At 38.5% G+C, this 25,488-nt stretch overlaps 1 protein-coding gene across 1 annotated transcript in view; it reads left to right on the top strand.

Moving 5' to 3' along the window:
• The window catches only part of PRR14L (proline rich 14-like), a 97,752-nt gene extending 76,732 nt beyond the window's left edge, over nucleotides 1-21,020 (top strand). Inside the window, exons 7-8 of the mRNA XM_006869281.1 lie at nucleotides 14,992-15,063; nucleotides 20,744-21,020. Of these exons, the coding sequence (XP_006869343.1) occupies nucleotides 14,992-15,063; nucleotides 20,744-21,020 (349 nt within the window). The remainder of the gene's footprint in view (nucleotides 1-14,991; nucleotides 15,064-20,743) is intronic.
• Nucleotides 21,021-25,488: the final 4,468 nt, after the last annotated feature.

The following is a 25,488-nucleotide window of genomic DNA, read 5'->3' as shown; positions in this document are numbered from 1 at the left end:
GTCAGCTTCTTTGTACACATTCCTTTGTAAATGAGACACATAATTTCACAAAAACTGAATTTGAACTCACTCCAAATACCTAGTCTTTTGTCATGGACCACATTTCTAAATTTGTTCTCTAGCTCAGAGTGTGAACGTCATTGTCATCCAGGCAGTTTGGTCATCCTAACAATATGGTGTCCACTGGATGTTTTCTAGGCCAGAAAAGAGATTCTGTAAAACAAAAACATATGGAGCGCATCAACAAAAAGACAACCCAATCAAACAGTGGACAAAGAACATGAACAGACATTTCGGAAAGAGGATACTCAAGTGTCCAAGTAAAATATGAAAAGATGCCCAATGTCATAAGCCATTGTGTGTCATCAAGTTGGTTCTGACTTATAACTACCCTGTATAGGGTTTCCTAGGCTGTAAATCTTTTTGGCAGTGGCCGGTGAGTTAGAACTGCTGACCTTGAGGTAAGCAGCCCAATGTGTAATCCACTATGCTACCAAGACTCCCCATTAGCTATTATTGTCAAGTGCTGTCGAGTCGGTCCCAAGGAGCGGCTGGTGAGTTTGAATTGCTGAAACGGAGAACACAAGCAAATGTGTACATTGATGTTCATTACAGAAGTTCCCAAAGTATCTAAAAGCTAGGGACAGCCAACATGCCATCAAAAGATGAATAACTGGACAAAATGTGGTGTATACGTACGTACAATGGAATATTAATCATAAACAAATGTTCTAATGCATGGCACAATATGGACAAACCTTGAAAGCATCATGCTGAGCAAAATCAATTACAAAGCAAGTACTATACTGTATCATTTCACTTAAGCAAATATATAGAAATTAAAGGTTAATCTGGTTACTATGGGTAAGAAGGAGGAAAGGGGAATTTTCGCTTAGTTGGGGTTCTTATGTTTATGTTCATCTTGATTGAGTAATTTGGAAAATGATACACAACATGGAGAATGTAACATGTCACTGGTGAGAAATGGTCGAATATTTGGTGTGTATATTTTCACCATAGTTAAAAAATTATTGCTATGTACTATTCAGTACACACCAACACTTGCCACCATTAAGCTTTTGATTCACGTAGACAAATTTCCATGAAGGCTATGAACTGACCTTCCTCGTGATTAAATTTATAAGCTTGTGCCATAAATTGCATTAACTTTAAATAGTTAATAGAATGACATGATCATAGCTAATGTTGCAGATTGATTGTCCAGTCCTAGAGATTTGTCATGAATCTGTGACAGTAGCACTTAAAACCTTGACATCCTTAACTTTCCATCCCAATTCTCATTTTGCCATAATCCTTGTGACTGTTGTAGAGATAACATATTAGAAAGTCTCTTTTAAGAATTTGGTTGACTCATTACCCTGGTGATGCCTACCTGAAATTCTGGAATTGAGTGCAGGAAATTGGAGATTAATAACCACAAGTTTACCTTACAGGTTTACAACCTTAATGCTGCCTAAAACTCTTCAGCTGAGAGTTCCTGGGTTGGTAGTGCCTCACAGGCCACTGGCAGAGACAAAGGCATCATTGAGGAAAACACCTGCAAATCTAGACCCAATAGCATTTCACAAATTTATTCACAGTAAAATGAATTACAAAGATTGGAAGTAAACAAGGTTTCATGAGTAATTGCCAACAGGATTGGCAAATCAGATCTGAAAATAGTGAAATTATCAAACCAATGAGTTGATATTTTTGCATATTCAAAAAATTAGATTGAAAGTATGAACCAACGAACAAGAGACTTAAAAATGACTGAGTAAATTGAGAATGGAACTAGATAGTTTCTGAAAGTGAAAATGTAAATTTTAGACTAATTGAATTAAAAATTAAGTTGTTACATACCATTAAATCAACTCCAAATCAATGATAACTCAACAGACTGAAACATAGTCCAGTTCTGTGCCATCCTCACAACCTTTCATATATTTTAGCCCATTGTCTTAAGTCCATCTTGTTACTTTTTTGCTGACACTCTATTTTACTAGACATCATATTCTTCTCCAGGGACTGGTCCCTCCTAATAGATAGCATGTTCAAAGTACTTAACATGAATTTTAACCATTCTCATGCCTAAAGAGCATTCTGGCTGTACATACATAGATTTATTATCTTCTGGTAGTTCATGTATGTTGAATAGTCATCACCAACATCATAAATGAAGGGCATCAATCTTCTTTTGTCTACCTTATTCATTGTCTGTCTTTGACAATAGAAAAGAACACATTTTACAAAAATCCACCACCCTTTCATGGCAACAAAGTAGGAATAGATGGACATTCAGGTGGACCAAAGGACATCAATAAAGAACTAGCAGCCCGCATTTACAATCAATGATGAGAGAAATATTTTCCTCTAAAATCAGATAGGAAAGCCCATTCTCACCACTTCTATTGTACTATAGGCTCTAACCAGGGTAATTAAGCAAGAAACTGAAATTAAAGGCATTAAGTACTGATGTGGCACTGTAGGGTAAGCACTAGACTGCTAACCACAAAGTCTGCAGTTCAGACCCACCAGCCACTTCTTCAAGACCCTATACAGGGTTGCTGTGTATCAGAACCGACTCAACGGTACAGCAACAGATTAGAAAGAAAAAAGCAAAACTATTTGCAGAGGATATGAGCTTTAAAAGAATTTTAATCCCCTCCTCCAAAAATCATTAGCGCTAACAAGCTCATCACAGTTATATTGACCAATCAAAAACTGAAATCAAGAGAACCATTTTAACAGTATAATCAATCAAATGAGATAATTAGGAATAAGCTTTACCAAAGAACAAGACTTGGACTACTACAAAACATTGAAAAAAAAAACTAAATAAATGGAAAGATATCCTATTTTCATGTAGTAGAAGACATTGATACTATGGTCATATTCAGCAAAGTGGATCTACCGATTCAGTGTCATTACTATCAAAATCTACTCTCACACCCCCTTTTCATGCATAGTTTGACAAGTTGATCTTCAAGTATATGTGGAAATGCAAATGAAGCAGAATAACCAAAGCAACTTGGAAAAAAAAAATTTTGGTGGACTCACTTCCCACCATCAAAATTGAGTACAAAGCTATAATAATCAACACAGTATGGTACTGTCATAAGTATATATATATATAAAGATTTTTATATATATACATAAAGTATTTATATATATATATAAAGATCTGTGTAATAAAACAGTCCAATAAAGCCATGCATCTATGCTCAATTGATTTTTGTGAAAGATGCCAAGACAATTCAGTGGGGGAAAGAATAATATTCTCAACAAAAGATGCTGGGATAATTGGAATGAAGTTGGACCCTATCTCACTCCATATTCAAAAATTACCTAAGATAAAAGCTAAAGCTGTAGAACTCTTAGAAGAAAACAGTGTAAATTGTGTGACTTTGGATTAAACACAGGTTTGATAGATGTGGCACCAAGAACATTAAAACCAGAGAAAAGATCATTGGGACTTCATTAAACTTAGAAACTCTTGTTTATCAAAGGACGCTTTAAAAATAGTGGAATGACAACCCACAAAAATGGTAGAAATATTTTTTAATCATATCTGATAAGGATCTAGAAAATACCAAGAACTCATACAACTCCACAATAAAAACCCAATTAAAAACTGGGCAAATGAAAAAAAAATATTTCTGCAAAAAATACGAATGGCCAATAAGCACATAAAAAGATGGTTAAACTCATTAGTCACTAAGGAAATGCAAGTCAAAACTCCATTGAGATAGTGTTTTGTATCCACTAAGATGGCTATGCGGTTAAGTTTTAAAAAGTGTGAAGCTGTCATATTTCCACATATTCTCCAATTGGTGTATACACTTCCAGAGGTGATGTTTCCATCTCCAATGCTTCCTCAAAGAATACTGCAAGCTATTTGTTGTTGTTAAGTGCTATCCCATCAGTTCCAACTCATTGTATCCCTGCATAGGGCTTCTGAGAAGCCACTGGTGGGTTTGAACTGCCAGCCTTGTGGTTTGCAGTCTAGTGCTTCTACAGTGCCATACAAGGAGTCTATCTTTGATGCACACTACATCAAAACAGCAATTTTGACATCCTGTCAAGACTCAAATCATGTTCCTTTTCAGTGTTCTTTGAATTTGGGGTCACAAAATAAGTGAAAGTTGGGGTAAGATTTCTCAACAAAAATCTCACAAGATAGCCCTTGCTTCCATTGAAGAATGAGCAGTAGAAATAATGGAAAAATACTCCTCAGCACAACTTTCAAAGTAATCCCCCATGATTGCTGTGTCCTTTAGAAAATCTGTCAAGGATGCACCATTGGAATCAGAAAAAGCCAGTTGCCCTTGCAGGGTACACCCTTTGGTTGGTTGATGATGCATCGAGGGGATTGTAACCATGGCAATGAAACAATATACGACTGAATGTAAAACTTATGTTCTCCCATGTAAACTATCACATAATTCACAATAAAACATTAAAAAAAAAAAAGTCAGTTGCCATAACTCTCTGAGCTGACCTCTCTGGTTCCAGCAGATCTCCTTGGAAACCACTGGTTTGATTGGACTTTGATCCCTTGGTCAGATTAGTACATCTAAGACTCAACCTTGTTTACAGTTCATTTCATAACGTCATCTTTATTACCTTTAATCAGTGCCATTCTCAAACCTTTCCTATGTTTTAGCCCATTGTTGTAGTCTTTGTCTCAGTCCATCTTACAAAACTGGTGAAAACGTCAGATCTTTGAGCTAGCTCATGTTTATACAACCCTTTAGACACCTACCTATCCAGTGAAAGCTTGCTAAGGCCTAGAAGTTCACATAGAATTGAAAATGCTGAACCACATTAGATCCCAACAGCAGTAGGTATTGCGATCAATGGTAACCTCCCACAAGTTATGGCCCTCAGCCATAGTTTCTTCATTCATCCAGGTTAATGGTCTCGCTTCTCTTAGTGCATCTTTAAGGTCTTCCCAACCTTCCTTGAAATACTCAATCCATCTTAAAATTGTTTTATATGGGGCAGTATTCCTGTAAACTCGTTGCAAAGCTTCAATGATGTAGAAAGATCCACTTGAATTTTATTAAAAATTTGATAATAGCTCTGACCTCAAAGTAGTTCCTCCCCCTCACCCCACCCCCACAGCACACTTAAAGTATCTTTATATATATTAAAGTCCAGGCAGCCTAACAAGACCAAGAAAAATCAAATAATGAGAGAACTTATCTGCACTCATCCCCTTATTGTAGTCATGTTTAAATATATTTTTTTTTTTTTTAGAGTAAACTAGTGCATGTATGAACTGTGGAAATTATTGTTGTCATAGTAGTGTTGCTGTACCGTGGAGTTAGTTCCGACTCATAGCGACCCTGTATAGGGTTTCCAAGGCTGTAAATCTTTATGGGAACAGAAAGCCTCATCTTTCTCTTATGGAACAGCTGGTAGATTCAAACTGCTGACTTTGAGATTTGCAGCCCAATTTGTAACCTCTATACTACCAGATCTCCTTAAATTGCCTTAGTAGCAATACTTTGTTGTTGTTAAGTGCCGTCGAGTTAATTCCGACCCATAGCCACCATGTATAGGGTTTCCAAGGAACAGCTGGTGAGTTTGAACCACTGACCTTGTAGTCTGCAGACTTTGCATTCTGACGCATTAGCCCACAGCGCCACACCAGGACTCCAGCAATACTTTTTTACCTACCCTCAAATTCTTAGAAAATAGAAATCAACAGGTGTTGATGAGTATATGGAGAACTTGGAACGCACATGCATTGCTGGTAAGAATGTAAAATATTGGAGTCACTGTGAAAAACAGCTTTGAAGGCTCCTGAAAACATTATACATAATTGCTGTGTTGTTCTTGTTAAGTGCCGTTGAGTGGGTTCCAATCCATAAAAACCTTGTATAGGGTTTTCGAGGAGCAGCTGGTAAGCTTGAACCGACAACCTTTGCAGTTCAAACGAACTTTGAGTCCAGCTCATTAGCCCACAGCACCACACCAGCACTCCTAGAATTGCCATATAACCCAGCAATTCCACTCCTAAGTGGAAATCTACACTCAAGAGAATTGAAAACATGTCCGCACTATTGTTCATTGCAGCAGTATTCATAGTAGCCAAATCATGGAGCAACTTAAATGTCCATCTGCTTGATGGAAATACAGATATGATGTATTATGTGTTATTATCTATACGCTTACTCAGCCATGATAAGAAATAGATGTACTAATACATGCTACAATGTAGCTGAAACTTGAATGCATGTTGAATGAAAACCAGTCTCAAAAGGGCATGTATTCTATGATTCATTGATAAGAAATGTCTAGAACAAGCAAATCCACAGAGACAAAGTAAAATAGTGGTACCAAGAGCTAGAGAGAAGAAAGAATAGAGTAAATGAGTATAGAACTTTTTTTTAGGGTTGATAAAAATGGTAATGTTTTCATATATATATATATATATGAAAACATTGAATTTTATACTGAATTATTCAAAAGCCACTGAATTATATACTGAATTATTAATTTGTAAAATAAATAATTATTAAATGCTATTTGCATAATCCTCTAGGAGAGGATACATAGACAGACATGCAAGCTGAATAGATATGGGAAGGAGAATGGAACTATATTCATGAATATATGTAGGTTTGGTAAGGGATATTTCTACATATGTATTTGCCTATGCTGCAAATATATCTGAATAGAGAGATACAACATACAAAGGGAAAAGTTATGAAAACTTTTCACCCATAAGTAAACACCTGAAGGAAATGAGTCACTGGGCCTTTGGTCTCAGGATCATAGTCTCAGATGATACCAGGGTCAACTGACATAGCATAACCCACAAAGATAATGTTCTACATTCTGCTTTGATTAGTAGTGACTGATGTCTTAATAGGTTATGAGCAGCCATTGATACCCATGAAGAGTTGTATGGAAGGTGCAACTGTTGGTCTCTCCATATCCAGAGAAAAGAGGAGTGAAGATCGAAGATGCATGGAAGCAGTTAATCCAGTGGACTAATGGACCACACAGACATATAGCCTTCACAACCCTGAGACCAGAAGGACTAGATGGCGCCTGGCTATCACTACCAATTCCTCTGAAACGGACCACAATAGTACATCCTGGATAGAGTGGGAGAAAAGAATTGAGGCTGATGGAACCCCTGAGACTATGACATTTAACTACCCTTCAGCTCTTATATGGAACTCACCCCTATTCCTCAATTTTCAGCCAAAAAATAGGCAAATCTACAAAGGGAGCGATACTAGGGAGATTCACACTTTTTAGAACTATATGAGATCAAAATCACCTATTTGAGATCAAAAGGGCAGCAGTTACCTAAGAACAAAGTTCCAAGTGGTTAGGAAAGATGAAGGAATGGAAACTGAAGATACAAGGAGGAAGTTGGATAAGTGATGTTACATTGTGGGACTTGCAACCAGTGACTTGAAACAAAATGTGTATGCGTTGCTGAATGGAAAACTGATATGCTCTGTGAATCTTCCCCCAATTCACAAACAAATATTTTTTTTAATTAAGTAAAGATAAATGGATAAATTATATGGTTTATTTGAATCAGGATACCTTAGAGTTTCATTATAAGTCAAGGACAAGAAATACTCAAGATATATGTAGACTATCTTAATCATGAGAAAGGAAAATCTCAAATAGTACTAGGGTCCTACCAAAGTACTCTGAAAACTATGCAGCCATAGTAGTCCAAACAGCCTGGTACTGGGACAATGACAGACACAAAGACCAGTGGAATGGAATTGAGAATCCAGAAGTATGAAAGGACTTCAAAATGTTTGTGGGAAAATGTAATTAAAATAGATAGCTGATCTTTGAAAAGGGACCAAAATTTATTAAGTGGCTAAAAAGAGTCTTTTTCACAAATGGTTTTGGCAATACTGGATATCCACTTGCAGAAAAATGAAACAGGATGTATACCTCACACCATATACAAAACTAACTAAAAGATGGCTCAAAGACCCAAATAAAAAACCAAAAACTAAAGATCATGGATGGAAAAATAGGGGCAAACTTTGAGATCCTAATTTATGGCATATGTAGACTATCAAACAACTAAAAATACATGAACAACTGATGATAAACTAGACAACTATAACTTCTTAAAAATTAAAAACTTATGCATACCAAAAGACTTCTCCAACACTGTAAAAAGAGATCCTGCAAACTGAGGGAAAAAGTTGGCAACCACATAATTGACAAGGGACTAATACCTGTACAGGGTCACTATGGGTCAGAACAGACTTGTTGGCAATCACTAAAATGTATATAAAACTTTACCTCAGTAACAATCCAATTCAAAACTTGGCAGACACTGCATCAAAGGAAGTCAACAAATGAAGAAATGCTCATGGCATTATAGAAGTTAAAAATGAAAACAACACTGAGATCATCTCTCCTCATCTTTAATGGCAAAGAAAAGTGAAGATAGATAATCAGACTCAAGGAAACAGTCGAAAGGACTAATGGACCACACAAATCACAGTATCCACTGGCCTGAAACCAGAAGAACTAGATGGTGCCCAGCTACCACTACCAAATCATGATAGAAGGCACTGTACTGATTGGAAGAAAAACACAGAATGAAATTAGAAATTTTAAAATGATAGGTGGAACCCCCAAGACTCTTTGGCCTATAGACATCCTTGAAACCTGAAACTAACCCACTACCCAAGACTATCTTCCACCCAAATAATATTGTTAGATACTGTCAAGTTGGTTCTGACTCATAACAACACACACAGAATGAAACACAGCCCAGTCCCAGGCCATCCTCACAGTTGTTACGTTTGAACCCATTGCTGCTGCCACTATGTCAATCCATATTGTTGAGGGTCTTCCTCTCTTTCCCTGGCCCTCCACTTTATTAAACCCTTCACTTTTTGTATGGTCTCTCCTAATAACATGTCCGAAGTATGAGAATCGAAGTTTCACTATACTGGCTTCTAAGGAATATTCTGGTTATAGTTCTTCTAACACAGATTTGTTTGTTCTTCTAGCAGTCCTGGTACTTGTAGTATTCCAAATGCATCTATTCTCTGCCGATCTTCCGTATTCATTGACCAACTTTTAGATGTATATGAGGCTATTAAAATTACGATGGCTTGTGTTAGGCATACCTTAGCCTCAAACTGATCTCCTTGCTCTTTAATACTTAAACAGAAGTCTTGTGCAGCAGATTTGCTTAATGCAATCTGCTGTTTGATTTTTTTCTCCCCTTTTTTATTGTGATTCAAGTGAAGGTTTATAGAGCAGATCTGTCAGTTTTACATTCACTTTAATTCTTGCACTCTTCCTATGTCTCCCACTACCTTCTTTTATCTGCCAACTTCCCTTTTGTATAATGGCTGCCTTGTCACCCATGTTATCATGTCAATTGTTTGATTTCCTGATTGCTGCTTCCATGAGTGTTGATTCAGGATCCATGTAAAATGAAGCCTTTAAAATAATCTTAGTCTTTTCTTCATTTATCATGATGTTATTTTCTGATCCAGTTGTGAGCATGTTTGTTTTACATTAAGGTGCAGTTCATACTGAAGGTCGTAGTTTTTTCTCTTTTTTTGGCTTTTTATTGAGATAAGTTTCACTTACAAGATCATCAACTTTACATTTGACAAGTCTTACAGTTTATTTCATCTCAATAATTACAATCCCCTCCTTGTAACAACTGTTATCCTGCTTCCTCCCCATGGTTCCTATTTATATTTCACCCACCCTCCTCCCCATCCCTTCTCAGCTTTATCATTAGGAAAATGTTGCCCTTTTGCCTTTGAATGATAATGTTGTCCCTCCCCCTCTCCCATAAATCTATATACTGCTTGGCTGAAAATTGGGCTACACAGGTGAATCCCTTTCCAGACCTGAAGGGTGGTCAAGGACCCTAGTCTCAAGTTCCTCCATTCTCTTTCTGACCAGTAAACCCAGTCTCTCGGTCTCTTTTTTTTTTTTTTTTTTTTTTTCATTAAATAGTTTTGAGTTTTGTTTCACATTTTTTCCCGCTATTCGGGACCTGCTAACGTGATCCCCTTTCAGTGCAGTTGGTAGTGGTAGCCAGGCACCATCTAGTTCTTCTGGTCTCCAGACTCATGGAGACTGATAGTCACATGTTCCATTAGTCCATTGAACTAATTGATTCCAAGTCTCTTCAGTTCTTATCACTCTTCTTTCTTCCTCACATGGAGAGACCAATAGCTGTACCCTAGGTGGCCATTCATGAACTCTCAAGATCCCAAATGCTACTCACCAAAGAAGGATGTACAACGTTGTCTTTGTGGACTATGTTATACCAATTTACCATGATGTGCCCCCTGAAATTATGGTTCTGAGTCCCCAGGCCCAACAATTCATTACTTTAAGATGTTTGATAATATCTAGGACGTTTTTATCATCTTGACTGTTATGTGATTCACCACATTCATAGTTATGTTTTCAGGAAAGGTAGATACTCATGTACAACTATCCTCTTTCAAACTCTTTGTGTGTGTGTGTGTGTGTGTGTGTGTGTGTGTGTGTGTGTGTGTGTGTGTATAAAGTACCATCGAGTCGGCTTCAACTCAGCAATCCTGTATAGGTTTTCTGAGGAGCAGCTGGTGAATTTGAGTCACTGACCTTGCAGTTCAAACCAACTTTGTGGTCCAGTGCTTATCCTATAATGCCACACCAGGACTCCATATATATCTATATAATATCCCACTCTTCCTCCCTTTCAGTCTTGTTGCAAGGTTGTGTATATATCATTATTTACCTCTGTTCCCTTCAGCCTATGCATACCTCTCCCCTTCCTCCCATCCCTGGTAACCATCAAAGAATGTTTCTTTTAATATAATGAAGACTGTACTCTATCTTGATCAGTATATTAAGTCCTCTTTGCTTTCAGCAAGCAAGATTGTATCATCTTCACATCATAGGTTCTTAACGAGTATTCTTCCAATTCTGATGCCATGTTCTTCATATAAACCAGCTTCTCTTGCAATTTGCTTAGCCTACAGATTGAATTAGTATGGTGAAAAGATACAGTACTGGTTCATACTTTTCCTGATTGTCAGTATCCCCTCATTCTGTTCTAATAACTGCCTTTTGGTCATATTTTGGTTTTGGGGGACTTGTTTTCATTTTCTTCAGCTTCAGCCTGAACTTGGATTTGAGCTGTTGGTAGTCTGTTCCACAGTCTGCTCCTGGCCTTGTTTTGGCTGATGATACTGCACTTTTTTACTGTCTTTTCCCACAAATGTAGCCAATTTGATTCCTGTGTATTCCATCTGATGAAGTCCATATGTATAGGTCACCTTTTATGTTATTGAAAAAAACCTATTTGCAGTGATTAAGTCATTGGTTTTGCAAAATTCTGTCAAGCACTCCAGCATCATTTCTGTTCACCACAGCCACATTTTTAACTACTGAGACTTCCTCTTTGTTTCCAACCTATGCATTCCAATCGCCAATAATTATCAATACATCTTGATTGCATGCTTGATCAGTTTCAAACTGCATAAGTTGTTACAATTCTTCATCACTGGTTTTAGTAGTTGGTGCATAGATTTGAATGAGTGATATTAAATGGTCTTCCTTGTAGGCGTATGGATATTATCATATCACAGACGGCATTGTACTTTAAGCTAGATCTTGAAATGTTCTTTTTGGTGATGAATGTGATGCCATTTCTCTTCAATTTGTCATTCCCACCATAGTAAACTATAAGATTGTCTGATTCAAAATGGCCAATACTAGTTCATTTCAGTTCACCCATGTCTAGAATATTGTTTTTTAGAAATACATTTTTGACAGCTTCTAATTTTCCTAGACTCATACTTTGCACAATCCATGTTCTGCTTATTAAGGGATATTTGCAGCTATTTCTCTTCATTTTGAGTTGTGCCCCATCAGCAAATGAAGGACCTGAAAGTTTTATTTCATTTATGTCTTTATGGCCAATGCTTCTTTGAGAGCTGACCATAATGATGTGAATGGAGTCAAATAATAGGCCTGTAAAGTGAACAGTAACACTTGTGAGGTGCTTGCTCCCCAGAACAGTTAATCATAGGCTATCAAAAGGGCAGCAGTTTCCCTAAAACAAAATGCAGTAAGTAGAAAGGGTCAGAAAAGAAACAAATGCAATTGAGGAACCCAGGGAGAAAGTGGGAAGAGTGCTGTTAACGTTGGAGGGATTGCAACTAATGTCACAAAAAGAAAATGTATATAAATTGTTCATTGGCAAACTTTTGGCAAAATTTACAGAGCTTTTAATTTGCGCTGTAAACTTTCACCCAAACCACAATAAAATTTTCTCTGAAAAACAGGAACTCAGAAACCAACTTGTAGAGACTTCTAGTGGCCACAGATGGGACATCAAAAGGGATAGTAACTGCAGTAGACTGAAACACATCAAGTATGACTAAATCTAGTAGTTGATAATGATCCTTTTAAAAAACAAAAATTCTGTATTTGTATGATACTAGGGAACAAGTTCACTGTTTGCGAAATTGGTAAATAAAGGGAAAGAACTGAGGAGCATATGACCTGCTTTTCCTGTGCAAACTGCACCTCAAGTTTACCAAGTAATTGATTAGCATGAAGTTTTTCTCTTTATTAACTGAAGGAGTGATAGATTGTCACCATTTACAAACCTTAAAAGATCATGTATATTGTTCATCCATTGCTGCTAATATCACAAAAATCGAAGATATCACATGCTCCTGATGGCCACCACAAAGTCTTCTTAAAAAAACAATAAAACTGAAATATGATAGCGTCTTTCTATTTAGTTGCCAATTTATAGGAATTGCTGTAGTGTTTCCCGTAAGTTTGCGATAGGGAAGCATGTTGAACAAAACCATGGGGATGTAATCAAGAAAATCTGGACTGGGTAAACTGAACTCCAGTTGATTTCATTTCTTTTACAAATACACACACATGTGTGCATATGGGAGCATGAGGGTTCCATACGATAAGTATTGGACTGCAAACCATAAGGTCTGAGGTGCAATCACACTAGCCACTCCCTAGGAGAAAGAGGAGGCTTTCTGCTTGCACAAAGATTTAAAGCCTCAGAAACCCTGTATATGGTCACTATGAGTCAAAACCAACTTGAACATATAAATATGGTTTATATTAGTGGTGTGTCAGGTTGAATTTGTGTTGTTAAAAGAGATAAATCCCAATAGCATATTGGGGACAATACTGATTGGAGTAAAATGTTCTGGGGACCTTGTGTTGTTTGGGAGAAATGTAAATATTCTGATGAAAGTAAATCTTCATAAATTAAGTATGTATCTTAAAATTCTTTCTGACCATTAAAAGACTAGTAGTGGTGGTGATGGTTGTTATGTGCCGTGGAGTCGGTTCCAACTCATAATGACCCTGTATAGTGTTTCCAAGACTGTAAATCTGTACAGGAGCAGAAAGCCTCATCTTTCTCCCGCAGAACAGCTGGTAGTTTTGAACTGACGACCTTAAGGTTAGCAACCCAATTCGTAACCACTACGCTACCAGAGCTCCTTTAACTAATGGTACATGGAGGGAATTGCAATCATTATAGTGAAATGAAGTATATGATTTGTTGAATGTGGGACTGATCTGCTCTGTAAACTTCACTCAATTTACAATAAAAAGTTAAGGTAAAATAAGATAATATGAATTCAATGATATCAATCTCAATACATATAAAAAGAGTAAAGTATGATAACATTGAAGATTGGCACCCTGGAAAAGAAAAGCCAATTATATATCCATGTGAGAGACATCTAAAGCTCTTAAGAGAAGAGTTGAACTACTTTTTAAAAACTATTTATTGTGAATTGAACGAAGGTTTACAAACAAGATCCTCAGTTTTACTTTCAGCAAATCATACACTTTGTTTCATCTCAGTGATTACAATCCCTTCCATGAAACCAGTTATCCCACATTCTTCCTGTGGTTCCTATTTCCATTCCACTCTTGAATTTGTCCTTAAGTAAATTGTTGCCCTTTTGATCTTGAATGATTGACCATTCCATGGTGAGCATACCTTTCTAGTGTTGTTGTCCCCACTGTATACCTACCCTGCTTTGCTGAAAATTGGGCCATGAGGGTAAGTTATATTCTGGACCTGAAGGGTAGTCGAGGACCATAGTTTCAGGTCCCTCCAGTGTCTTTCTGACCAGTAAGCCTGATATTTTAAAATAATTTTGACGTTCGTTCCATATTTTCTTCCAGGATACCAAGGACTTTCTAATGTGATCTCTTTTAGTCATGCCAACTTCTAGGTTAGCAACACAAGGAAGAACATCAGTGGTCACACCAGCGCTCAGTGCCTTGAACAAGAAATCACACATGTCAACTCCGCTCAACCTTGTGATCTGTGCTAACTAACCATGTGGCCCAACCTAATGGGAAATGTGGGGACACAGGATAGCAGGGACACGTATGGAGCAATTGTTTTCTTGACTATAATTCTAAAGGGCTTTCTATTCACCAAGTACACAGATATCTTCATAAAGAACATTACTTTGTTTCACTTCGTTATCTAGTGTTGTTATAATGGAAATATTCCACAAATGGATGGTTTTAATCATCAGAAACTTATTTTCTCTGTTGGGAGGATAGAAGTTAGAAATCTGAGTTCAGTAAGCCTAGCATTCCTTGGAGATCTTTGTATGTCTTGGCTTCAATCTTCCTCTGGATCTAGGAGCCTGACCGTGCAAGGACCCCAGTCCGCACATTCCCCTCCCAGCTCTTCTTTCTTGGTGGCAGTAGTTCCCTCTAATTTTCATCTACTTTTAAAGAATTAGTATACAGACCATATTCACTAAGCACAACTCGCTTAAGTTGGAAGACAGTAATAAACCAAAACATATCTAACTAGAAAAAATAAACGTTATGTTTGAAAATTAAGAAACACAAATCATGGGTCAAACTAGTTAAAATAATGGAAATTAGAGTTAAGGAACCAATCTCTGAAGAAAGCATGATGACTTTATTTTTTTCTCCTTTCAGGTTAAAGAAGAAGGAGTTCAGTTTAGAGGAAATATATACGAACAAGAATTATAAGTCCCCACCTGCTAACAGGTAAGTACACTCAGCCGCAAAGGAATCAGTTGGGAAGACTTCTGAAATGGTAGATGTAAATATCCAATCCTTTTACTTCAGAAAGGGCTATGTTCGCTTCTACAGCGTCTGGTCCTTTAAAGCTGCTATGCTGCTTTTATTTCTCAATCACATGAATTAAGTATGTGGTAAGAGTGGGAAAGAATGTGTGTTGGATTAAATAGATCCAGTAAGTATAGTCTCCTGTTAGAGTTTGTGCTTTTATTAACTATACTATGTCTTCAGGTAAACCTCAGAACCCAAATAGAGTAGCTGTGTCAGTTGCTCACATTAGGCTTATTGTATGTACAGTGTGGCAGGAGGAGTTTCAGGATTTTATCCTATAAGATTCATTTGTACGTGTGCACTAAAACTATTGGTAGAAGAGTGTTCATTCAAGCAATGTTAAATAATAGTACCACTACTCCTCTATCAGTTTTTCATAATGTGGTGGCTTGTGTATTGCTGTGATGCTGGAAGCTATGACACCAGTATATTAAATACCAGCAGGGCCACTTATGATGGACAGGTTTCAGCAGAGCTCCCAGACTAAGACAGACTAGGAAGAAGGAGAGGCAGACCTTTTCTGATTGGCTGGCCACTGAAAACCTTATAGTAGAGACAGCAGAACATTGTCAGAGGTAGTGCTGGAAGCCCCTCAGGTTGAAAGGCATTTAAAATATGACGGGATAGGAACTGCCTCCTCAGAATAGAGTTGCTCTTAATGATGTGTATGGAGCAAAGCTTTCAGGATCCTTCATTTGCTTATGAGGCACAACTGATTTTGCAAAGAAACAATTGCAAATATCCATTAATAATTGGAATGTGCAATGTATGAATCTAGGAAAGTTGAGAGTCATCAAAATTTAAATGGAATGCATAAAGATCATAGACTTTTTAAATGAATTGAAGTGAATTGGTATTGGCCATTTTGAATCAGACATCATGTGGTTTATTATTTGAATCAGACATCATGTGACAAGTAGAAAAGGAATAGTGTCACATTCTTTCTCAAAAAGATCATTTCTGGGTCTATCTTGAAGTACCATGCTGTCTGTGGTAGGTACTTAATAACAATAATAAACAGGGAAGGCCAGTTAATACCACTATTACTCAGATTTACTCATTAACTACTAAAGCCAGTGATGATAAAATTGAATTCTACCAGCTTCTTCAGTCTGAAATTGAACAAATATATAATCAAGACACATTCTTAATTACTGGAGATTGAAATATGAAAATTAGAAACAAAGAGGAATGATCACTATTTAGAAAATATGGTCTTGATGATAGATGCTGGAGATAGCATGAAAGAATTTGCAAGACTAACAAGTTCTTCATTGCAGATACCTTTTTTCAACAACATATAAATGGCAACTATATATGTGAATCTCACCAGATGGAACACATACAGATCAAATTGACTGCATCTGTGAGACGAGATGATGGAGAAGCTCAATATCATCGGCCAAAACAAGGCCTCATTCTCAAGGCTGTGGAACAGACCATCAGTTGCTCATATGCAAGTTCAGGCTGAAGTTGAAGACCTTATTTTAGAGAGTATTTCAAAAACAAATTTCATGCATTATATACTAATGATCAAAGACCAGAGGAGTTGTGAAATGACATCAAGACCATCATCGATGAAGAAAGTAAAAGATCATAAAAAAGATTGGAAAGACAGAAAGAAAAACAAAATGGATGTCAGAAAAAGATTCTGAAATGTGCATTTGAGCATAGAGATACTAAAGCACATGGATGCGAAAGTTGGACAGTGAATTGATGCCTTTGAGTTGTGGTATTGGAGGAGAATACTGAAAGTGCCGTGGACTACCAAAAGAACCAATAGATCTGTTTTGGAAGAAGTGCAGCCAGAGTGCTCCTTAGAGGCCAGGATGGCTAAGCTTCGCCTCTCATACTTTGGACATGTTGTCAGGAGGGAACAGTCACTGGAGAAGGATATTATGCTGGGTAAGACGGAGGGTCAGAGAAAAAGAGGAAGACCCCCAACGAGATGGATCGGCCAGGTGGCATCATTGATGGCATCAAGTGTGGCAGCGGTAGTGAGGTTGGCCCAGGATCGAACATTGTTTCGTTCTGCTGTGCATGGGGTCACTATGAGTTGGTTCCGACTCGATGGCACCTGACAACAACAACAACATACTAAAGCAACTGGAAGAAGTGAGACAGTAAGAGAACTGAACACAAGATTTCAAAGGGCAATTCAAGAAGACAGTTAAGTATTATTATGAAATGTGCAAAACCTGGAGTTAGAAAACCAAAAGGCATTTGTCAGCCTTAAAGTAGTAAAAAAAAAATTCAGGCATTGGACTGCAAAATTGAAGGATTTGATTGGCAAAATATTGAATGATGCAAAAACATCAAAAGAAGATAGAAGAAGTATAGTCACTGTACAAAAATGGATAGGTTGATGCTCAGCCATTTTAAGAGGTAGCATATAATCAAGAATTGATGGTATTGAAGGAAGAAGCCCAAACTACACTGAAGGCATTGGCAAGAAACAAGATTCTACAAATTGGTGGAATACAAATTGAAATGTTTCAACAGTTTGAAGCAGCATTGGAGGTACTTACTTGTCTGTGCCAAGAAATTTGGAAGGAAATTGGAGGAGGTGCCATTCCTATTGCCAAGAAAAGTGATCGCTTGAATGTGAAAATCATCAAACAATATCATTAGTATCACATGCAAGTAAAATTTTTCTGAAGATAATTCAAAAACAGTTTTAGCAGTCCATCAACAGGAAGTTGCCAAAAGTTCAAGCTGGATTCAGATAAGGTCATAGAACTAGGGATTATCATTGTTAACACCAAATGAGTCTTTGCTAAAAGCAGAGGATATCTCAGAGATGTTTACATGTGCTTTATTGACTGTGCAAAGGCTTTTAATTGTGTGGATCATAACAAACTATGAATAACATTGCAAAGAATGGGTATTCCAGAACACTTAATTGTGCTCTTGAGAAATCTGTGCATAGACGAAGAGGTAGTCATTTGAACAGAACAGTGGGCTGCTGAATGGTGTAAAATCAGGAAAGGTGTACACCAGGATTGTATTCTTTTTTCATATTTACTCAATATATACTGAACAAATAATCTGAGAAATTGGATTATATGAAAAAGAACATGGCATCAGGATTGGAGGAAGACTCATTAAGAACCCATGATATGCAGACGATACAACCTTGCTTGTTGGAAGCGAAGAGGACTTGATGAAGCTGAAGATCAAAGACTACAGCTTTAGTATGGATTGCACCTCAGTTTAAACAACAAAAATTCTTATAACTGGACCAATAAATAGCATGATAAATGAAGACGAGATTAAAGTTGCCAAAGACTTTCTGGGATCCACAATGAGCACTCATGGAAGCAGCAGTCAAGAAATCAAAAACTACATGCATAAGGCAAATCTACTGCAAAACACTTTTTTTAAAGTGATAAGGAGCAAAGATGTCAGTTTGAGGACTAACTCAAAATACCTGATATTTTCAAATGCATGTGAAAGTTGGACAATAAATAAGGAAGAGAATACATGTGAAAGTTGGACAGTAAATAAAGTAGAAGAATCAATGCATTTGAATTGTGGCCTGGTGAAGAATATTCACAGCTCTGAGGACTGCCAGAAGAACCAACAAATCTGTCTTGGAAGAAGTATAGGCAGAATGCTCCTTGGGAGCGTGGGTAGTGAGACTTTATCTCTCATACTTTGGACCTGTTCTTAGGAGGGATCAGTCCCTGAAGAAAGACATCATGCTTGGTAAAGTGAAGAGCCAGCAATAAAAGGAAGACCCCCCCCTCCCCTAAGATGCCCAACGAAATGGATTGAGACAGTTAAAGATACAATGAGCTCAAGCATAACAATTGTGAGGATGCCACAGGACTTTGCAATGTTTTGTTCTGTTGTTCATAGAATCACTATGAATTGGATCTGACTGACAACACCTAACAACAACAATAACAAATCATCGTAAGGGATTAGGAACAACCTAAATATAAATTAATTGGCATCTTGTTATATATATAGTGTTATATATATAGTGGAATACTTTGTGCAACTGTTATTAAGAGTGGATTAATATTCCTGAGCATTTTTGTGTACATCCTACCCCCTAAAGAAAACAACAGAGGGAATAGAAGCAAATACTGTTGAATGATGCTGCACGGCGGAGACTGTAATCATTGCAATGAAACAATGCGTGTAAAGCTGGTATTCTCTCATGTAAACTATCACTCAATTCACAATAAAAACTTTAAAAAAAAATGCTAAGGTTCAAAAGCATTGATAGCAATATACTTTTAAGAACAAGAATCCTCAGTATTTGAATCATTTTTTCTAGCTTGATATATTGAAACTTTAAGGCCATATAACAAGAAAAATATAGAGTTGATGAATAATGCTGTATGACAAAAATGTAATTTGTGTATCAGTTCTTTTAGTAGAAAGTTGGAAAAAACTTGTTTGCATTATTCAGTAAATGTGAACATCTCACTATTTTTCTTAGCTTGATGAACTCAGTGCTAATTCAACTGCAAGACTGAACTACTTTATAAATTCCATTGCTTCTGAATACATTCTTCTCTTAAGCAAAGTCAGTGATCCTCTGTTACTACCTAATTCATGTAATTAAAATTAGAGCGAAAAAAAAATACATGAATCCTTTGAAAATTGTGCTAGTGAATGTGTGTCAAGAAAAAGAAGAGTATATTGTGATAGAATTGTTTGTGCTTTTTATTATAATTGAATTTATAGTAGAAGAGATTTTTTTTTAATTCTTTAAACAGATGGTCATAATCCCTGCTATTAAATATTTTCACTGATTAAAATTCTGGGGCAAAATTTCCCTAAGTAAAAAAACAAAACTGTGAATGAGCCACATGGCGTGTTTGTTGCTATTTTGGTAAGAAACCAAAAAAAGGGGAGGGTATATGCCTTGAGTCACCAAACTTCAAGCCAAATCTAGCCATTGGTCTGTTTTTTATGTCCTATGAACCAAGACTGGTTTTAATATTTTTTAAGATATCTTTTATTTATTTATTTTAAAGAACGTTGTTGTTGTTAAGTGCTGTCAAGTCAGTTCTGATCACTATGGTCCTGTGTAAGATTTCCTAGGAGAAACTGGTGGGTTTGAACAGCTGACCTTGTGGTTCATACAAACTTAGACCTAAATGATGGTTAACAAAACTTAAAATAGTTACTCTTTGGTCATTTACAAAGAAGGATCAACCCCTGTTTGCATGTGCATATTTATGCTTATCTATTCACCAGCCTTTCCTTGGGAGCCCTATACAGGGTTGTTATGAGTCAGAACTGCACTTAACAACAACAACATACATTGCATGACTTTTGGGGAAAATAAAACAAAAAAATGTAATAATGGTATTGCCTATGAGAAATGGGTCTTCTATTTTATACCTTTTTTATATTCATTTTTCATTTTTCATTTTTTCACAATGTGCATGTATAATATGTTCATAAGTATATATATGTTTTCATACCAAAATAAAAGATTCTGCTCAGAGGAAACACTTGGGTTAGGGGTTGTTTGTGCAAGTAGCTTTCAGCTCCTGTTGACAAGATGAGTTGATGAGCCATAGGGGCCAGAGTCAAGTTCTTTTGGTTACTCTGTTTTGTGCTCCCTCCTTAGGTGTTTAGAAACCATCTTTGAGGAACCTAAGGAACGAAATGGTACGCTTATCTCTATCAGTCAGCAGAAGAGAAAGCGAGTTCTAGAATTTCAAGATTTCACTGTCCCACGAAAGAGAAGAGTTCGTGGTAAAGTCAAGATGGCAGGCAGCTTTACCAGGGCCCAGAAGGCGGCTCTCCAAAGTCGAGAGCTGGATGCGCTTTTGATACAGAAACTAATGGAACTGGAGACCTTCTTTGCCAAGGAAGAGGAACAGGAGCAATCATCAGGTTGCTGAGAAGCAATTCAGTTGAGGGGGCTCGATTTTGTTAGTTGGGCCTCCTTGGAAGTGGTTGCCTGATTTGCCCTGCCACCCAAACCACTCAAAATGCACAGTCCATGGATATCTGCCTATTTCAAGGTGCAGACTTTTTAGTGACTGGTGAAGGAGGGTCCGCTACTTCTACTGCTGAGTGAAGAACCTCAGGAATGCTCCCTTTCTCCTGGAAATGGTCCTGAATGACATCTGGCCTCTTCTTCCCCCCGTTTCTGCCATCCACAGGAGGAGGAAGCAGCAGATCTCAAGTAACACTAGGATTCCAAGGACACCTAGCATTTGCACATCCATATGAAAGTTCTGCATTGTTTACGGTGGTGCTAGACCAAGATGAGTTAGAAACGTGACCAAAGGAGTGGACCTGGCGTCCTGTCCTTTGGGGTGTCACGTGCTCATTTTAGCAGTTGAGGGAAGATGAGCTGTTGTGTTTTCTAATCCTTTGAGTCTGTCTGCCCAGAATCTGGGAGGGGTGTGTGTGTGTGTGTGTGTGTGCATACGCACGTGGCTTTTCCCCGTCATTTCCTCCCCTCTGTGACTGTATATCACTAGTGCCAGAGGAGCCCATCCAGGCCCCCATTTGAAGTCAGTTGCACTTTTTAATGTTGGGATGTTGATGATTTTCATTTATTCCCTCCTCCCCCTTTTTTTTTTTTTTTTTTTGTATTTTTACTGCTGCATGTTTGGAGCCTTCAAATGTGATTTTTAGCTTTTTTTTTTTAGACATCAAGGAGAAACACAGGATATGTCTTAAGAATCTATGATCGGCATTTGACCCAGTTTTTGGTGCCTGGTGTGGGATGATTGATAATTTTCCTATTTACATGTTTTAAGCGAGCCCTTCCTCATCTCCACCTTCTAATGTAACTCCTTGCAGGGAGAGCGCTCTTTCACCTGGGTTCTCATTCTTGCCCACTAAATAGATGTATTAATTTTCATGACATACAAGAAAGAGCAGGTTTCTCTTCTAATCATTTTTACAAAAACACTAAGATTGGGTGTGGTGTTAACAGGCCTCATCTGAAGCACTGGTGTGTCACTCTGGTGGTGACAAAGATGGCCCTGAGTGTTTGCACCTGCTCTGAGCATGGGAGAAGCAGGCAAGTGGTTGCTCAGATCCAGTGAGATGCAGTCTTACATGGCATCATGAAATTCCACAGCCAGCTCTCTCAATAGCACGTCACTGTATTCTGGGTTCCTGTGTCAAATGTACTGGAAATGATGTAGAATGTCGGATTTAGCAGAATTTCTTCTTTGATGGTGCCTACAGTAGTCTGTGGGCAGAAGGATGCTGTGTAGGTCAGAGGCCCAGAGATCTCCTCCCTTTCCACCAATTCCCTGTGTGCCCCTACCTAGCTCCCATCTCTCCTGCCCTTGTGCTTTATCTCCCCTCTCTCGCCTTCCCTCTCACTCACTCTCAGAACAAGAGCTCAGAGAATGACCATTCCTTGCCTGGTGAGTGGGATGCTGATGCAGCCTCCTCAGGACACAGTCCACCTCCCATCCTCTGGGAGCCCCTGCTGTGGGAATTGTGAACGCTTAGGAGACGCTGTCCGTCAGTCTGTTGGAGAAGCATCTCTCCTAGGTGTCTTTTTTCCTCCCACATTTGTTAGTGGGTGGGTGGGGGTAGGGGCCTTTGTGTGCCTTTCCTTTGCAGGTTGACAGTCAATGCCATGCCAGAGCAACGGACATGCCTAGAAAAAGGAAAGACAAGAATAAGTGCCACAGCTGCCCTTTCAGCCCACGGCCTCTGACATGGGGCTTAGGTCACCAAAATGCACTCTCGTCATCTCTAGAGGCTTTTAGGGCCATGGGCAGTTGGATTAGAAGAGAGCCCAGTGTAGTGTCCACACTGGCTCCAAATGATGCTAACCCGATTCTGCCATTCTCCATCAACTGTGCCCAGACTGCGTAGACATGACCTGTGATTCACCTCAGTACCTCTCCCTTCCTGGGACAGGCTTCTTCTCTACTCAACGCTTCTCTCTGTCCTTTCAAATTGGGGAGTGGAATGAGGAAAATACACGGTCCTTGTGCAGACATTTATAGAGAGCTTCGGCTGGGCAGCTTGCTGACTACCAGGGCATTGACAGATCCCTGTGTCCCATTCCATTCCCTGTGCAGAGAGGTCCGTCAGGCAACAGCCACGTCATCCAGAAACGGAAGTTGAGGTGGTCTCGGCAACATCACCGAGAGAACAATCTCAAGTTTGTTTGTTCTCGGTGTGGTGCTTGAAAGGGTCAGGATCAGTGATTTGGAATATGGACATCTGGAAATGAAGAACTGGGGGAAGATGGAGACCTGGGCTCTTAGAAATCCTTCCAGTCCTTCCTTCCCCTGGAAATCTAAGGGAGAAGCTCCTCTGAGGCCACCCCTCTAGGCACTTCCGAGTCCAGAGAGTTGGGATTCCTGACCTGTAGTTGACATGGTGGATTTTAGCTATGCTCTGTCACATCTGTCTTTTCTTCCAGTTTAGCCATTAACCTACCAAGTCACAGTGCTGCCAGTGGTTCCTCGGTGCCAAGCCTGTTGGGGCACCTGCCCACGAAGGGAAAGGTTCATCACCTGCTGGCGTGCTCCCTGGTCATAAGCTACAAGAAGTTTGGTTTGAGAGTGTACAGTGGTATGGGGACTAACCATCCCAGGTGGTAACTTACTCAACTATAGCTCACCTCCAGAGATTTAGTGTCCTTTAATATGGGAAAGTGAGAAGAAATCTCAGGTCCAATCAGGGTTATGCCCATCAACTTATCACGGAAATTTCCCCCCCTTTCTCCCCCATTCCAGTTTATAGCTGTATTTAGCTTGCACTCTTCCTCCCCCACCCCTTTCTGCTCCCTATGCCCCTCCCAGTCCTCCCCTCCTCGATCTTAGACTCTTTTTGTCCTTTAGGTCTCCTTCCGGTGTCGTTTCTCCATTAGTTTGAACGTACCTCAGATCCTGTTAAAGCAGATTATGTCCACTTTTTCTTACTGACCTTACTCACTCTAAAGAGTGCCACGGAGGGAGGTACAGTAGAAAGACACGGAATATTTGCCTTACTCAGAGCCCGAAGAGCTCCGAAACACATGCTGTGAATCCCAAAATTCAGCGCTCCTCCTAGAGCTGTGAAAAATCATGACACTTGGTCACAATTTTGCCTGAAAGGGTCTTTTGCGTGGGCACCAGAGCCAACCTGAGCTCAATCCCAGATCCTGCTGTCTGAGCACTATACTTCCATCCAGCTCTTCCCCCGGCTGCCTGACTGAGGGCAGCCCCAGAGGAGCAAAACTGCAGCCACAGAGCGAGGGCTTCCGTGCCAGCTGATGGGGTGCAAAGCCAGCACCCCACCTCGAGGCTGTGGTTCCATCTCATAATTGATACCATGTTCATTAAGATCCATGAAAGACCAACTTTTAGGCAGTGAAACTTTTCTCCCATGCCAGTGGGAAAAGTATACAGTTGGTGCTTTCTTTAATTCCCTTGGAGATTTTGTTCTGCTTTGTGTTTGTAAGCTTTTCTTTCCCCTGGTATCATGGAAAGGACCTCTTAAATATAATTGTAGGTGGCTGTATCCAAAGTATGAATAATTGTCCAGAAGTGTGGAGTATCATTTCCTAGTTTCAAGCAAGGGAAGGGCTCCATGACAGAACTGAACTTATTTATTAAGCTGAATAGTGAAAATACTTCGTTTTACTGAAATCAAAGTTTATTTTACCACATAGCCACAAATTGAGCAGAGAAGCTATTTTGACAGTAAAGTGGGAGATCCTATGTAGCTCATCATCTAATTAAGCGTACTCTCAAATTTGATGCTTATTAATTATGTATTTTCACAAGCCCCTCTCTGGTGCTGAATTGGATTTGAATTCTTGGTGAGAGGCCTCAGCATTTCCTTGAGCTGGTCTGGGCCAGTAAATAGCTGCCTGAAGTGTTTATATATTATCATGGTCAATAGTTCAGTGAAATTTGTACATTTTTGGTAACATTGGTATACATGATACCCCTGCAATTTCTTTTCTGTTTGGTAGTTTGTGACTCTTAAAATTCCCACTGTTATGTGTGTTAATTTATGATAATAAATTTTTTTTAAACCTTTCAAATTCTGATGGCTTGAAATTATAGGTATAGATTTTACCTGTAATTTTATAAAGGTGTTTTTTTTTTATGTTACAGAGTTGTATGTCACAACAAACATTGTTCCTTCCAGTGTGGTCAGAAGTAAGTATCAGTAATTATAGTGAATATCAATGGACTTAATGCTCCAGTCAAAAGCCAGAATGTACCAATGAGATATATGAGAAAGGAACTAACTGCACTCTACCAGAAACATACTGATGCCCAAGGACACACATAAGTTGAAATGAAAGGATGGGAAAAATTTACAAAACAAGAGTTGAGGTGTCAACCTTAATACCAATCAAAGTTGACTTTAAGACAAAATCTGTTAGAA

Source organism: Chrysochloris asiatica, unplaced genomic scaffold, assembly GCF_000296735.1.
Source record: "Chrysochloris asiatica unplaced genomic scaffold, ChrAsi1.0 scaffold00128, whole genome shotgun sequence".
Lineage (NCBI taxonomy): Eukaryota > Metazoa > Chordata > Mammalia > Afrosoricida > Chrysochloridae > Chrysochloris > Chrysochloris asiatica.
This window is presented reverse-complemented; position numbering and strand designations above follow the sequence as displayed.